This window comes from Aphis gossypii, chromosome 3 (genome assembly GCF_020184175.1).
Source record: "Aphis gossypii isolate Hap1 chromosome 3, ASM2018417v2, whole genome shotgun sequence".
NCBI classification, from domain to species: domain Eukaryota; kingdom Metazoa; phylum Arthropoda; class Insecta; order Hemiptera; family Aphididae; genus Aphis; species Aphis gossypii.
Window position 1 is genome coordinate 43,095,055 of NC_065532.1, and position 15,502 is coordinate 43,110,556.

The window sequence follows — 15,502 nt, forward strand, 5'->3', positions numbered from 1 at the left end:
TCGTCAATTTATCACTTTATGTGATAAGAAACTCCTTAAAGGTATTTACACGGAATTCTGTGGTATATAATAATTAAGTTATCATCTGGAAATTGACGAGTGAAATAGTTTTAGTTTTTGGGCTTTTGGCACGAAAATTCCTTAATATCTTAATTCGTGGTTTTCGGGTAAAAAATACCTCATTCATAAAACAAATTAATTAGAATTTATGTATCATAAAATACGTTTATATACCTGTAATCAAAGATTTCAGGATACGTTTTAATTTGTGAATTTGTCCTATCGAAATTGAAAAGTGAAAAATGAAAATTTTATATTAAATACGTATTACCCATTTCATAGTGCACGATAGGTCTGAAACCGGCACCGAGTACATCGTGATACCTATTATTGCTATTATATTATATGTATTATTATATTTTAGTTTCTACGAATTTAAGAAATTAATACGATTTATCGACTAACAATATGGGTTGGCAACTCTGATGTACAGCCCTATTATTATATGGTTAGCAATTTATTATAGCTGGTTAGGGCACTATGGATAATATTATATTGTAATATAGAGCCCAACTATAGACATAAATAGACAATATCTATAAATATTGTCTATGAGCCCAACCATAGTCTTATAATATTATGTGAGGCCCAACACAATTTAGAACCTTGGAATTTGGATTATTAGAACCTGGGTTTCATAGGTTGCCCTATAGTTTTGAATATTAATGACAAAGATAACTTATCATCGACTATACCATGAATACCATAATATTCCAAGACCGAGGTCAGTGGTATTACTGTAGGTCTGTAACTAAAAGCCCCGCCTGACTCTTGTCATTCTTGTCATTTACATTGTAGCGGTGTCATCTGCTATCAATTTGACTATTAAATTAATAATAATTAATTTGTGCCTTTGTGCGAAATACTCAGATTCATCAGTTATGTTTAATATTTCAATGTGAAATTTATTATTTATTTAATATAATAAAAAAAATTTCTAAATTATTCGTTCTTGATCAATTCTAAGAAGTTGATGTGATTGAAGTATGGCAATGTGGACGACATTTACGAATTCAGGTTGAACAAATTTTAATATATTTTATAAACTTGATGTTATAATTAATAATTATAACTGTGCTAGGGATAAATCACTGATCACGCTAAACAGAGATCAATTGCCTATCTGTGTTATTGAACAATCAACCAAGTCTTGAAACTACGTATCTTCAGAATTAAATATACTGGTATTAGAATTAAAACCTTTTGAAAGTATCAAAACTAGAATTCTTTTTCATTTTCTCAGTAACTGATATTGATATTGACTGTTAAAGCGTTTTTTCGGTTCCAATTTTATTTACTTAAGTCGGTAATAATAATTGGTTAATTTAATTTATTTGTAAATTTACACAGACTTATAATTTTTTGTATTTTAATTTATTAATTATAATACTCTCATCCGTTATACATAAGTATTATACTTATATAATATTATATTATAACTATCATTACAGTCATAAACTCATAACCCAATACCATGATTATTACCTTATACTTTTAGACAACATCTGGTGATGTTGATGACTTATAAAATAACTCGAAATAACTACTAAAACTGCATAAATCTGCATCCATATAAATTATTATCAGATTATTGTATAAACATATACTATTTTATAATAAATATATTAATATATTTTTTTATTTACATTTTTTATGAAAATAAAATAGCATAAGTAATATTTTCTTTATTATAAATATTACATTTTCTTTTACTTTTTGTAAAATTAATTTAAATAATGAATTAGAAAGGTTATAGTTTATAATATTTGTAATGTATTATTTTCTTTGATAGATTTAGATGATGATAATAAATATTTTTTTCATATTGTTTCCAGGAACTTCGGATCCAAGTCGAGAATCTGGTTTAGGTAGTGATTCTGATAACATGGCTGAGTTGGCACAGCTTTTACAAGCTGATATACCGGAGGGTCGTAACAGCTTGTCAGACAGTCATGTAAATTTAGAACGTGTTGCTGAATACTGTGAAGGAAACTATTTTCAAGCTGAGAATAAACGATTAGCTTTAGAAGAAACCAAAAACTATACTACTCAGTCGTTAGCTAGTGTTGCATATCAAATAAATACGCTAGCTTATAATTTTTTGCAATTATTGGACCTTCAAACAGTTCAACTATCTGAAATGGATAGTCAAATCAACCACATTGCTCAAGTAATTTTTTTCATAGATATATTATATATATATTTTTAAATACTGAATTTAATATATAATAATATATAGGATCTAGTGTTAATTATACATTAACTATTTTTACAATTTTAAAATATGTTAATAGATTATTATTAATTATTAAAATCTTCAAAACTTCAGAGCTTTCATGTATTTTAAGCCCTTTATCATATAATGAATCTGTTATCCTTAATATACAAAGTTAAATAACTCAAAAGCTATTCTTTCAGTATTTTATTTTAATACATCAATAATTTCAACAAAAAAATATCCGTTAAATAATTTACTTTAGGAAAGTTACTAACTCATTTGTAAAATAGATTTTGTATCATCACAAGACATTTCCTAGACAGGGTAAAAATCTCAAGAATTTTAAAATATTGTCTTTAAAAATTCCGAAAATCAAATTTTGAATAACTAATTGAGTAATTAAGTAATTGAGTATAATTGGTGAATTACCCTGTATGTAATACGTGGTGATTATATTATATGATTAGAAATCTGTATTAAAAATTGTTAATAATTATTTACTACATGAATCTTTTTATTTTTGTAATGAACAATTTTGATTACCTTACATGATATATACTAGGTCCCAGATGCCTACTGATACTGTGGCAATCCTAAGAGTGGAGAGAAAATATTTAATATGTACTTTACATTTATACATCTCACTTTTTTTTTTTTATAGGTACATGATAAGTAATTTTATGTTCTATATTACATATATATTTTTTTCTTATATAATGATAGTTTTTATATTTTGATGTCTATAATCACTATTATAGTTACTACACTATATGTTTACACTTTAAAAGGTTTAGGGAGTAACCAACCCATGTCTCTTGTAAAACCTACTCTGTGACCTGAGTATATACATGTATAATGTGTATGAGTTGAATAATAAGTACTTAGATACTAATCGTAAAAACTATATCAATATATATTTTTTTTTAGAATGTAATGATTCACAAAGAAAAAGTTGCTAGACGAGAAATTGGTGTTTTGACAGCAAATAAAACGACCAACCGTCAGTATAAAATCATTGCACCAGCTAATCCAGAAAAGCCTATTAAATATGTTAGAAAACCAATCGATTTTACAGGTATCTATTACTTTTTGTTTTGAGAACATAATAATAATAATATATAATATATAATCCACATAAGTCTAGGGCTCATGAGTTCATGCATTTACATATCAATCTTGTTAAGTCCATATTAATGTTAGATGATAGAAAGCTTTTTTGAGGTACCACGGTTAAGTTCTTTTTGCATATTTAAGGTTTTTTTATTTATTAAATATATTTAGTATATTTTTGGCCAACATTTGATGAAAAAAACAATAATGCTCTATCTAAAATATAAAATGGGAATTGTCGCAGTATAAAATTTTTAAAAATAACACTATAGTCATTTTTTTATTTGGTCAATCAATTTTTTTCCAGTGGTTTATTCTCGAGTCTCACTATTTCAGCCATTATTGTGATGTGTGTATACGTATTGTTTAATTCATCAATATCAATAAAAAATATTAAAATATTACTTATGATTTCTTTTTCTTTTTTAATCATATTTTAAATGCATGGTTTTGGATTTTTAGTGCATTAGCGCATGCTTATTTAGTCATTTTTTAGAACATGAACTTACAAACCCAGCTGACATAACTAATTAAAAAATTTTTTATTATTATTATTAATAGAGTCTTTATAATCAATATTATTTATTTGTAAAATAAGCAAATGTTCAAACATTTTTTTATCATAAGTTACATAAGTTACGAAAGGAGAAACTGTCTAGTAACAAAACCATCAGAAAAATTTAGTTTTTAAAATAATTGTTTCAAATTGTATGTAATTTGTATTCATTTTATTTTTTTAGCACTCGATGATATTGGCCATGGTGTTCGTAATACTCCCCGTATGGTTCGTCAACCAATTTCAAACAGTTCTAGTGCTTCAACTAATATGTCATCTGTTGGTCCTGCTCCTACAATCAAACCACCTACTCCTCCAGCAGTAATACGAGCTACTGGATCATTGAGTAAGGGGTCTCGTGAATATCGTACACCTCCTGCTGTTGCTCCACCTCAAGTTCCCAGTCATTATGCTCCTAATTATCCTCTTGGCCATGTCAGACGCGAAAAGGGACCTGGTTATAATACTCTGCCTTTACATCACACATCTTCGTCTAGTAGCATACAACCATCTCCAATCATTGGCATGGTGCATCCAATGCAGCAATCTGAACAGCCTTCATCTTTAAACTCAATGCCTCGTACGTAATTTTAAATTTGTATTATGAATCTTACCTCTAATCTATAATCATTAATCATTATTATATTTTAGCTCCGCCATCTCCTCATACATTAAATACAAGAATGGGAGTTGGACCAGATTTGTTGGATCATCATCTCCATCAGGCTCCTTTTTCATCAAATACTGACCACTACCGTTCAAATAATTCTCAACAGTCATCTACAGACCATTATCGTTCAAATATATCTCAACAATCAACAGATCATTATCGCTCAAATACATCGCAATTATCATCTACTGACCATTATCGTTCAAATTTATCTCAACAATCATCCACTGATCATTATCGCTCAAATATCCCACAACAGCCAACTACAGATCATTATCGCTCGAACATTCCCCAACTAACATCTACTGACCACTACCGTGCAAATACCTCACAGTTACCAGGTATTTTAAAAAACTCATCTCAATATCATTCTTCATCTGCAGTAGTCACTTCCCCTCAACAACAACATACTAGACAAGCATCAGCTTCTCCACCATTGCCACCACCTCCAGAAGATCATTTTGGTCATATTGCTGCTGGTCCAATTGTGCCCCAAGAACCTGATCTTCCTGGATGGGTTCCTAAGAATTATTTGGAAAAAGGTAAGTTTGAAATTTCTTAGTCATGTATATTATACATATTAAGTTATAATAAATAATTTATATTTCAGTAATTGCAATTTATGATTATTATGCTGACAAAGACGATGAATTAAGCTTTCAAGAAAATTCAGTTATTTATGTCTTAAAGAAAAATGATGATGGTTGGTGGGAAGGTGTAATGGACGGTATCACAGGCTTATTCCCAGGAAATTATGTTGAAGGCTGTAAATAAAGCATGTTTACATATACTAAATTATTAATAGCTTTAATATGAATTTATTATTACTACAATATATAATATAATATAACAACATGTTCATTTTTATTAAAGAGCTATAAACAAAATAAGTTTAAGTTTAAATTTAAAATTGAATTTGAATTATTTATGTATTTAATATTTAATTAAGATAAGATAGTAGATTTTAAATTAGTTATAATATTAAATATTTTATTTCAGCGAGTGTTCTTCAATAATTATCTAGTATGTGTAATGACTATAATATTTCATGTGTTTTATATTTAATGTATGAACTATAAATTAATTCAATTCGTAATTAATGGGGAATGATATAGTGATATAGAATCATTATAAATTGGTAAAATAGACCTGTTGAATATTTCTTTACTTTTATTCATTTTAATTGCACGTTAGTATGGAATATTTTCATGCATTAATTTAAAAATATACTAATATTATTTAAGTTAAGTGTTAAATTAAAAATATTGCACATTGTACACAAATAAACATTTATTTTTTTTATTTGTATAATTAATGGTATAACTATTATTTAATTACATTTTTATAAATAATATTATATATGATATCTTTTAAATTAAATTGACTATTGCAATAATTGTTATTAAAATTATACAATATTAATTATTACAATCATATTTATTATTATATTTTATTTAAATATAATAAAAACAAATTTTAATCATTACTTAATTATAAGTTTGTACTTTTTTTTTATTTTAATTTAAACTAAAAGTTCAAAATAGCTTTATGGTAAAATCTATAAGGATTTTGAATATTATGTAGATGCTTCTTTTCAAACAAAATTTTAATATATAAACTTTTATAAATTACTAATATTTTTATACAAAATTTTAATTCTTAAAATTCAGTCATATCAAAACTTGAAGGAAAACTTGTAAATACTATTTTTTAATCTACAGCATAGTATTACATTTTTCTGAAAAAAAAAAACAACAAAATTAAAATTTTAAAATTAACTCTCTATTATATAGAGATAAATTTACTCTAAACATTTATAACACCCAATGCAATCTTTGTAAATTGTGATTATCATGTTATCTATATAGTGTATAATTGTATAGGCTCAGAAACTCTGAACCATATTAATTCATTGATGTTTTTATAAAGTATTAATGGAAATATTATAAAATAATTTTTATATTGGTCTATTTCAGATTATGATTAAAATAATTAGAATCGATTTTAATGTTTAAATTTTAAACCACTGTAATAATTGAATAACTGCCTGGAAATTATTTTAGATATTACAAAAAATATCTATTCGCATAAGTTTAATTGTTATGTTTGAACGCATAAATAATATTATGTAAAATTTAATTTAGAATTTTTGTTCATTTATTCACTAAAACCTTAGACAGGTCTAAATTGAGATTTCCTATCCTTAGTTATTCTCTTTTAAATAGTTTTATTTTCAGAGAAATTTGACTAAACACTAGACTTGAGTTTTCGACCTTTAGCCTTTACAATCATTTGGTAGTTCGACGTTATTTTTCACTAGTTTATGTAAAATTTATGTAACTGTTGTCTTTTGACTTGTCACAATGTGTGAATCCACATTCCACTATATTTGTTACACGAGTACTCGGACTCGGACATTCCGAGCTACGACTGTTATGAAGTGTGATAATGGTTATCACTTATCAGACATGTTTATACTACCTATAAACAATAATATATCTGATATCACGACAGTCAACAGAATTTAGTCGCCAGTCGATCCTTCGTGATTATGCTTATATACCTAATATAAACCAAAAATTCAATATGAGACATGCGTAATGACTTATGCGTCAAATGCGTGTACAAGTGTACAACGCAAACAAATGTAAATGTGTGTTTTTGTGTTATAGTCACACAAAAACCCATCACTCGGAAAATTCCAGACCAGTCGCTTAATGTTTATATTTAACGCAGTATGTAGCGGCTATTAGTAGGTAGGAAGTTGTCATTTTTTTTTTTATATAAATGACAATGATGTTGACCACACCGACCAATGTCCCGTCAAAAAAAACACAATGCATAGCGCTCCTCGTACCCGTCTTCTTACCAGCAATCCACATACTGATTCTGGAAAAATTCTGGAGCGACTTCAATGTAAACGTCAACAAGGAACACTGTACGTGTTCCTGTTGGGACACTGTGTTCAAAGGTATGGGTAATTCTGCGTACATTTGTACAGAGGATTTTAAAACGAATAGGTTGTTGGTTTTCAAATACGAAATTTTTGTTTTAGGTCCTTACGAAGCAGGTGTTGCTAGATATAAACATATGTACTTCAACGCTACAGACAATATGTTTAAAATCTGGGCGATTACGGCTGTATGCACGATTGTGCTGTACGAAAGCGTGAAAAACATTGTCAGGCTGTGCATCGACAAGCAGATACGCTACAACATGATGTTGTTGTTTATTTTGTCGATGTTCTCTCACTATTACTCGTGGTTAGTTATGCGCAGCTCGCATAAATTTCTGTGTTTACTAGCTGCTAAGCTTTGACAATGCAATATTTTCAAGGTGGTCGTTTGTCAACTATTGGAACGACGATTTTTATTCGCAATGGAATCATCAGATATTCTTCACCATTACTGAACTATATTCCACTGGTATTTTGTACACAATATGTGATCGCAGAAAAGAAATAAATAAATTCCATTTGTTTTCTATCATTGCTGTGGGCTTAATACATATGTTGGCTGCTGGCTTCGATCAGTTTGTTATTAATGTAATTGGAGGAAGTGGATTTGCACATCAAGTAAGATTTTTTTACAAATTAATTAAAAGTTAGCCTAAAATATAGTAAAATAAAATATAGATGTATTATATTTAATCTAATCTGTAATGTATGTTAATTAATCAACTTTACTAAGTATTTATTATTGGTATCGAGTAAATGACCTCATTCAATGTTCAACATGATACGGCTTAACTGTGATTAATCTACTCTATTAATTATACATTAGAATACAAGTTCATACTAAGAAAACATCATGTTTGGTACATATTATCTGTTAATACGCTATACACTTATACATAGCGTGTCATGAATTATCAGTATTATCAGTTTTAGTTATGAATTTGTACTTGATACTTATTTTTTATTTTGCATACTTATGAAATCAAGTTTTAGCTAAAATTAAATGTTCTATAAGCAAAACTAGCTCTATATTTTTACTATTCTTTGAATTTGTTGATGCATACTTTTTTTTAGTTTTATTTGTTTTTAACTTTTGATTTATTCTGAATAATATCCCAATGCCATTACTTTACTATCTAAAAAATGATTGATGTTTTAAATAGATTTAATTTTATTGTTTATAAATTACTCACAATAGTTTTGTTTTTAGGTGATAAGAGACCTCTTTTTGATGATACCAGATATATTAAATATTATTATACCATTATTTGAAATGAAAAAACGAAGATTAACCATCAAAAATCGCTATGCAGATGATCCAAGCAGTTTTAAAGAAATATTGTTACTAGTTATTATTGTGACCTCTGGGTTGATAATTGTTTCATTACTGTAATAGGCATTTATTTATTTTAACTAATAAAACCTATGTATATATTTATATTTTTATGAATAGCTTTAATACAATAAAACTTGGTAACATTTAAAATTGGTGCATTTTTGTTTGAGGTAGTGCAAAAACAGACATTAACATTAAAAATGACACATATGACATAAATAAATATACCTACATTATATAAATTTAACAAGAATGATTCGGAACAGTTTGACATTGATGTGAATTGTGAGTATATATTGTATAAATATAGTATCTAACTCTTGCAGAAATAAAATCATACTGTATGACAACCTAACAATGTTGGAACAACTATCCCATTTATTCTCCATCAACTTGTTCAGTTTTTCTAAAATAAAATAAAACAATAAAAATTTATTAAACATAACTTAAATTTGTATTTGAATTAAACAAAAAAAATGAATATGATTCCTACAGGTTACATTTATCCAGATTTAATTTGTCAGACCTGTAAAATTATATAAATGCTTAGTAGTTTATTTTAAACTAGTGAATAGCATGCATGAAATATAACTAACTTATGTCAACAACATGATTTTAGGGAATTAGAAATTAAAATTTTCTACAGAAAAATAAATTATACAAAAACAAAATAAAAATGTACTGCTCACATTACAAATAATTAAGCAAATATAGTAACAATAATTATTAATAATTATTAATTATACATACAATTACATTATAAGCAGTAAAATATAAAAATAGATTATTTGAAACAAATTTTATATACATGCAATAAATTATAAATGAGAAAAATTAGTTAAAATCCCACAATTAAATTATTCTAACAATATGCAATTAAATAAAAAATCTATTCGAATATTAAGTTATAAAATAAACACCTAATTAAGAGTTACAATGAAAATTACTTTTACTTTTGTTACATAAGCTCAACAAATACAATATTTACTACAAATTATTGAATTTTACTTTTAAATCAAACTAATGATTATTTTATTAACTATTTAGTAACATACATATTATTATATTTATTTTATAAGTGGTGTATTTATAGCAAGGTATTGATTCCTTCATTGAGCCATGTTTATTGCTTATACATACAAGTTTTTATATTTTTAATCATTGTGTATAAATAAAAATCAATTATATTATTTTCATAATTTTTAAACAATACTTTATACTTTTCTATTAATAATCTTTAATAAATACACCACTATAATATTTATTTAAATTTTAATAGCTAGGTGACTATAGTATATAAATAACTTACGTGTTGGTATTTAATTTCATTTGTTCAATTAAATCGCTAGGCTTTAATTCCCCAATACAAATTTTATGGATAGTTGTAAACAATGGGAAACTGAAAAATAAATTAAGGTATAAATAATTTTTTTAATAACATAATGTTTAATCTTACTCATTTTCCATATTTTTATTTTTGAGCATAAAATTAACTTCAGCAGCTGTGATTGGTCCTTGAAGTTTTTGTCCATTTAATAATTCTTTTTCAAGTTCCTCAATTGACTAATAAATCATAAAACACATTCAAAATTAGTAATAAATAATTTAATCATAGTTAAATATTTTTCCAATTAAGTTTGTCCAGGTATTCTTTCAATATACATTTTATTCCTCATTTATAAATAGTTTAAATTATCTATTAAATATTATTGGAATAACATTTACACATAGATATGATCTAGGATTATATTTTTAATACCTGCATTATATTTATTTTATTATATTAGTTCAATATGAGGTAATGACTACTATTAATTACTCATTATTGATTTTCGAATAAAATTCAAATTCCAAATAAAAACCATTAAAATATTTTGTTGAAAACAAGATAACCATTACAGTGTATCACTATTAATTAAAATCATTTTGTTGTAAACAAATTAACAATTAAAGTAAACTTCTATCATCAAAACAATTGTCGATAAAAAAATTAAATTATGTTATTGAAAATTTAAAGAACAGACATTGTAATTTTCAAACGCACTACATAACACATCAGACTTTGGTCATTTGAATATGGTAAACAATTATGATTAAATAACATATAATTTAACTATAAAAGACAAAACAATACGATACGTGAAAATTATAGAAAACATGTCATCAGAATTATAAATTATTAAATTAATAGTATATTATGACAAAAAATACTGAATAAAACTCATAAATATATTAGATAGATGATTAAAAATTGTTTTTATAAATAATTGAAAATTAGACCTCATACAAATTTATTTACCAAAATAATTTTCCAAATCAAATTGGTTTTTACTGTTTTTAGCTTTAATTAAAAGTTATAATTGTGATATAAAATAAATCATATAGGTTTTACTTACTTTTCCTGATGTTACATAAGCTTCGGACACTTTTCTATTACGACCACCATAGCATGTAGTGATTAAATCGGCAACACCACATGATTCTAGGAATGTACCAAGTCGAGCACCAGAGTAAAAAGTTTCAACAAATTTAATCATTTCCATAAGACCTATACGTATTATGGCTGCTTTAGTGTTGTCTCCTAATTTCAAACCATCAACAAAACCAGCTCCAACAGCCACGATGTTCTAAATGCACATAAAAAAAAAACATCATACATGTTTAAATATTATAATATAAAAATGATTTATTCAATAAACTTAAATTAAATACTTTTAATGCACCACACGCTTCAACAGCTTCAACATCATCAACAACAGAAACACGGAAATAGTCAGTCTGGATTACATTTTTAAGGATTTGACCAATTTTTTTATCTCTACATCCTAAAAAAAAAAAAATTTGATTATGTAAATCAGAAAATTCATATAAAAAAAATTTACCAATAGTGGTTTCACTGAATTTTTCATCAGCAATTTCATTGGCTAAATTAGCACCCATTAGAACTGAGACATCAATTTTTAATTGTTTTTGGATAATTTGTGAAATCAAAGCTATTCCGCCACCTTCAGCTACATCAAATCCCTTTAAATATATAAATAGCATTAAAGAATTATGAATAATACATTTCAATCACTGTTAGACAATACTTTAATTAAGGAAAGTGCTGTGGCAGAAGGTTTAATGAACCCAACGAGGCTAGCACACAATTTTGGTATGAATTGATGGGGAACAACAAACACTAAAATATCGGCATCTTTAGCTGCTTCAACAGCATCAGGTACAGCAACCTAAAATTGTTTATTATTTTTTATTAACTTGATATAATATTCAAAAGTTGATTAATAAAGTAAAGTTTGATAGAGGAATGCTATACCTAGCCTAATTAAATTTTAGGTAAAAATTGTTACCAATAAGTAAAATATAACTTAATTGTTGCTATTACAAAAAGTTATTTTGTAATTATTATATATAATAATTACAAAAAGTTATTTTGTAATTATTATATATAATAAGGCTTAATTAATACCTAATAAAACAAGTTACTCTGATATATATATATATTTAATATAAGTAATGTATATTATTTTATTTTTAATAACAACAAAATTAAATTTAACAGTAATGTTAAAATTCCAATTAAAAAAAAATAGTTAATAATAGTATAATAAATTTTGTCAAAATAGTATAACTAAATATTTCATTTAAAATTTATGAATTGAAATAATTAATTGGTAAATATAATTTCTTTTAGAAGCTATGTAATATAATTTAATTTTTACAATAATTACATTACATTACATGATTAATGTTGTAATGCCAAGACATTGGCAGTAAGTCAAATAAATGTGAGAGTTAAAAATTAAATGACATTGAAGATAACTAAATGCCCTTAATCTATGTCATTGTCATATATTTACATACTTATCGTTAAAATATAAAATTAAAATTAATTCTACACTATTTGCAAAAATGTAATTATCTGCTTATTTAATTGTGATGAATATTGACTATGTCTTATAAATTATACATAGGTGTTTTAATTTTAAAAAAATTGATACTTACAATGATATAAATAAATATTAGGTGATTGTATTAACACAAAAATACATATTTAATAATTCAATAATTCAGTTTGCTATTTAAATGTACAAATTAATCAAATAAATATATTTTTTTTTTTTTTATCCGTATAATCTTACTTTAAACATTTGCTCAATATTCTATTATTTTTATATTAACTATAGAGGTTAACAGAAGTACTCAATGGGTAATGGCCAATAAATTATTTATATTGAGTACCTATTGTTGTCTATTATTATTTTTGAAAGAAAATTTATTAGTCTTGTGTAATTTGACTATAAATAAAAATAAATGGGATTTAAGGAGTATAAAATAATAATAATTAAATGAACAACAACATACCACATTTTCAGGGAGTTTTTTTCCAGGTAAATACTTCACATTTTCATGAGTAGTATTAATTATTTCAGTCAATTTTTTACCATCTATCATTTCTTCATAAACCCACATTTTAACACAAGAATCGAATGAATCCAAACGAGCAGCATTTGTACCAATTATTTTTGCAATCGATGAACCCCTATAAATTAAATAAATGACAAATTATAACACCCTTATTACACACATTTTATTACAAATATTTTTTTTTTTTTTTTGGTATCTCTCTTGTGAGAGAAACCACAAATATAATATATTATATATATTTATTCAAGTCAATAGATTTATTAATCACTTTAATTAATGTATAGTTATAGATTGCAATTTTTATTTAATATTTTTATTTCAAAAAAATATTTGTGTAGAAATTACATAAATAACTTTTCTAATGAGCAGATGATTTATAAATTGAATAAGATACCTTATAATAGTATTTTTATTTAAATTCAAAAATGCTATGTACCAATTATTTATCAACATAAAAATATATTATTAAGAAAACAATTTTATTAATTTTTTAACCACATAAAATAAATAAAATTATTGATTTAATATTGCATACTCTGAGCAAAGTATCAAATGTATTTTTTTTTTTTTTTTTTTGTTTTAATTTTATAAGTTTTAGGGTTTTAAAAATGTTTAAAATACATATTATAGTTTATACTATATTAGTATAATATACATTGTTTATGAGTGTCTGTAAATAAAATATAAACTAAGTTTGTACTTATTATTTTCAATCTACCCAGTCACTCTATAATCCTATAATACATCCTAGGCTGACAGATAATTGACTACTCAAATTGTTTTCAATAGTATATAATAATTAGTAATATATCATTATTTAATTACATTTTTACAAATTTTATTAAGTGATCTACTTCAGGAAGAATTATACTGGACGACTGGACATCTACTATATAATATAACGGTTATCTAATTGTCCATTTTTTTTTTAACAAATAAAAATTAGTTTAAAATAATAGTATTACAATTTTATTTGTTTAGATTTATTAAAAACAAGTTATGTAATTAAAAGATAATTTATCTTAAATTTATATTGGGTAACTATTTTGGTACTTAAGATAAATGTATACCTACTTAAAATATTTTAAATAATATAAAGTAGGGATAAATCCATGGTTCAAAATTAGCAGAATAAGCAGAATATTTTAACAGTTCTCTTAAAATAAAAACATAAAATTCAGTTTATATAGGTATTGTAAGTATATAAAAGATCATTATTTATTTCACAAACATTAATGCAGAATACTACTACTAGGTATGTCAAACAATGATTTTCATGAACTTTTGATGACCTTTTAATAATGTTTTCATAATGTGCATGGCATTGAAATGTAATCAACAATTTAAATTAAAAAAAAACATTAGAATATTAATTATTAGTTTAATCGAAATACAGATCATTATCTGTATCAATGATTGAAAAACAATACAATTTTTTAGTAATATTTTAATCTAAAAAACCAAAATAATAGTAATATCAATTGTGAAGACTATTAAGTGACTGGGCAAAATATTCTCTAAACTTTTTTTTTATAAAACAGATCTGTTTTTTACAAGTTGTTAAGGTGGATAAATCTAAAGTAGTTAATTGGTTCGAATGTTTCGATCCATTCAATGTATATAGGTAATCATTAAAGCAACAACGGTACATACCAATTTCCAGATCCCAAAATGCATACTTTTTGTTTGGACGACATGTTTGGAATACGAATTATATGGTACGTTACGAAGAAAAACTTCTTACTGTCACTAGTCAACGAGAAGATGTCAAGTGAAACTAAAGCAGATATGGAAGTAGCGGAGAAATTGTGAAAAAATGTTTGAATATTATTTCAATAAGCTGATCGGACTTCTTATCATTTATACACGTTTGTCCTTGACCTTCGTGATAGAGATAATTTCAGTGAGCTAATTTGAAGTGGTACGAATGATTCACCTGTAGGAAAAAAAATCGTACAACATTTTTACACCATAAATTATAATATTTTAACGGCACGAAACTAGGACTTTGCCCGTGTGGTACAAAATAAATGAATTTATCATACTCAAATACTCAATCATAGATGGCAATAATTAATGCATGATCTATATTTTTATTTCGTAAAAAAAATACTAGAAATTATTATTATCAGTGTACAGTTATCACTGATTATCTTATAATCTTGAAT

At 25.2% G+C, this 15,502-nt stretch overlaps 4 protein-coding genes across 6 annotated transcripts in view; 3 read left to right on the forward strand and 1 right to left on the reverse strand.

The window, feature by feature from the left end:
- The first annotated feature begins 834 nt into the window (after nt 1-834).
- LOC114128875 (abl interactor 1) lies at nt 835-6,105 on the forward strand. Of its 2 annotated transcripts, XM_027993479.2 has the most exons (7): nt 836-1,077; nt 1,142-1,244; nt 1,896-2,230; nt 3,206-3,353; nt 4,129-4,524; nt 4,596-5,156; nt 5,225-6,105. In XM_027993479.2, the coding sequence occupies exons 3-7, from the start codon at nt 1,946-1,948 to the stop codon at nt 5,386-5,388; spliced, it is 1,554 nt and encodes a 517-aa protein (XP_027849280.1). In that variant the 5' UTR covers nt 836-1,077; nt 1,142-1,244; nt 1,896-1,945; the 3' UTR covers nt 5,389-6,105. The 2 variants fall into 2 exon arrangements, with proteins under 2 accessions (XP_027849279.1, XP_027849280.1); XM_027993478.2 differs by lacking the exon at nt 1,142-1,244 and having other exon boundaries at nt 835-1,077.
- The window catches only part of LOC114128857 (uncharacterized), a 43,669-nt gene continuing 29,465 nt past the window's right edge, over nt 1,299-15,502 (forward strand). Inside the window, exon 1 of the mRNA XM_050202657.1 lies at nt 1,299-1,302. The gene's annotated coding sequence lies outside the window, so the exon portion shown is untranslated. The remainder of the gene's footprint in view (nt 1,303-15,502) is intronic.
- LOC114128885 (uncharacterized) lies at nt 7,152-9,056 on the forward strand. Its single transcript, XM_027993489.2, has 4 exons — nt 7,152-7,585; nt 7,670-7,877; nt 7,951-8,188; nt 8,781-9,056. Exons 1-4 carry the CDS (start codon nt 7,402-7,404, stop codon nt 8,961-8,963), a joined length of 813 nt encoding a protein of 270 aa, XP_027849290.2. The 5' UTR covers nt 7,152-7,401; the 3' UTR covers nt 8,964-9,056.
- Nucleotides 8,970-15,436, reverse strand: LOC114128881 (glycerol-3-phosphate dehydrogenase [NAD(+)], cytoplasmic). 2 transcript variants are annotated; one of them, XM_050202658.1, is made up of 10 exons: nt 14,988-15,436; nt 13,272-13,449; nt 11,996-12,136; nt 11,789-11,930; nt 11,619-11,731; nt 11,303-11,533; nt 10,363-10,469; nt 10,216-10,305; nt 9,400-9,432; nt 8,970-9,312 (listed from the first exon to the last, which is right to left on the reverse strand). In XM_050202658.1, the coding sequence occupies exons 1-10, from the start codon at nt 15,029-15,031 to the stop codon at nt 9,285-9,287; spliced, it is 1,107 nt and encodes a 368-aa protein (XP_050058615.1). In that variant the 5' UTR covers nt 15,032-15,436; the 3' UTR covers nt 8,970-9,284. The 2 variants fall into 2 exon arrangements, with proteins under 2 accessions (XP_050058615.1, XP_050058616.1); XM_050202659.1 differs by lacking the exon at nt 9,400-9,432.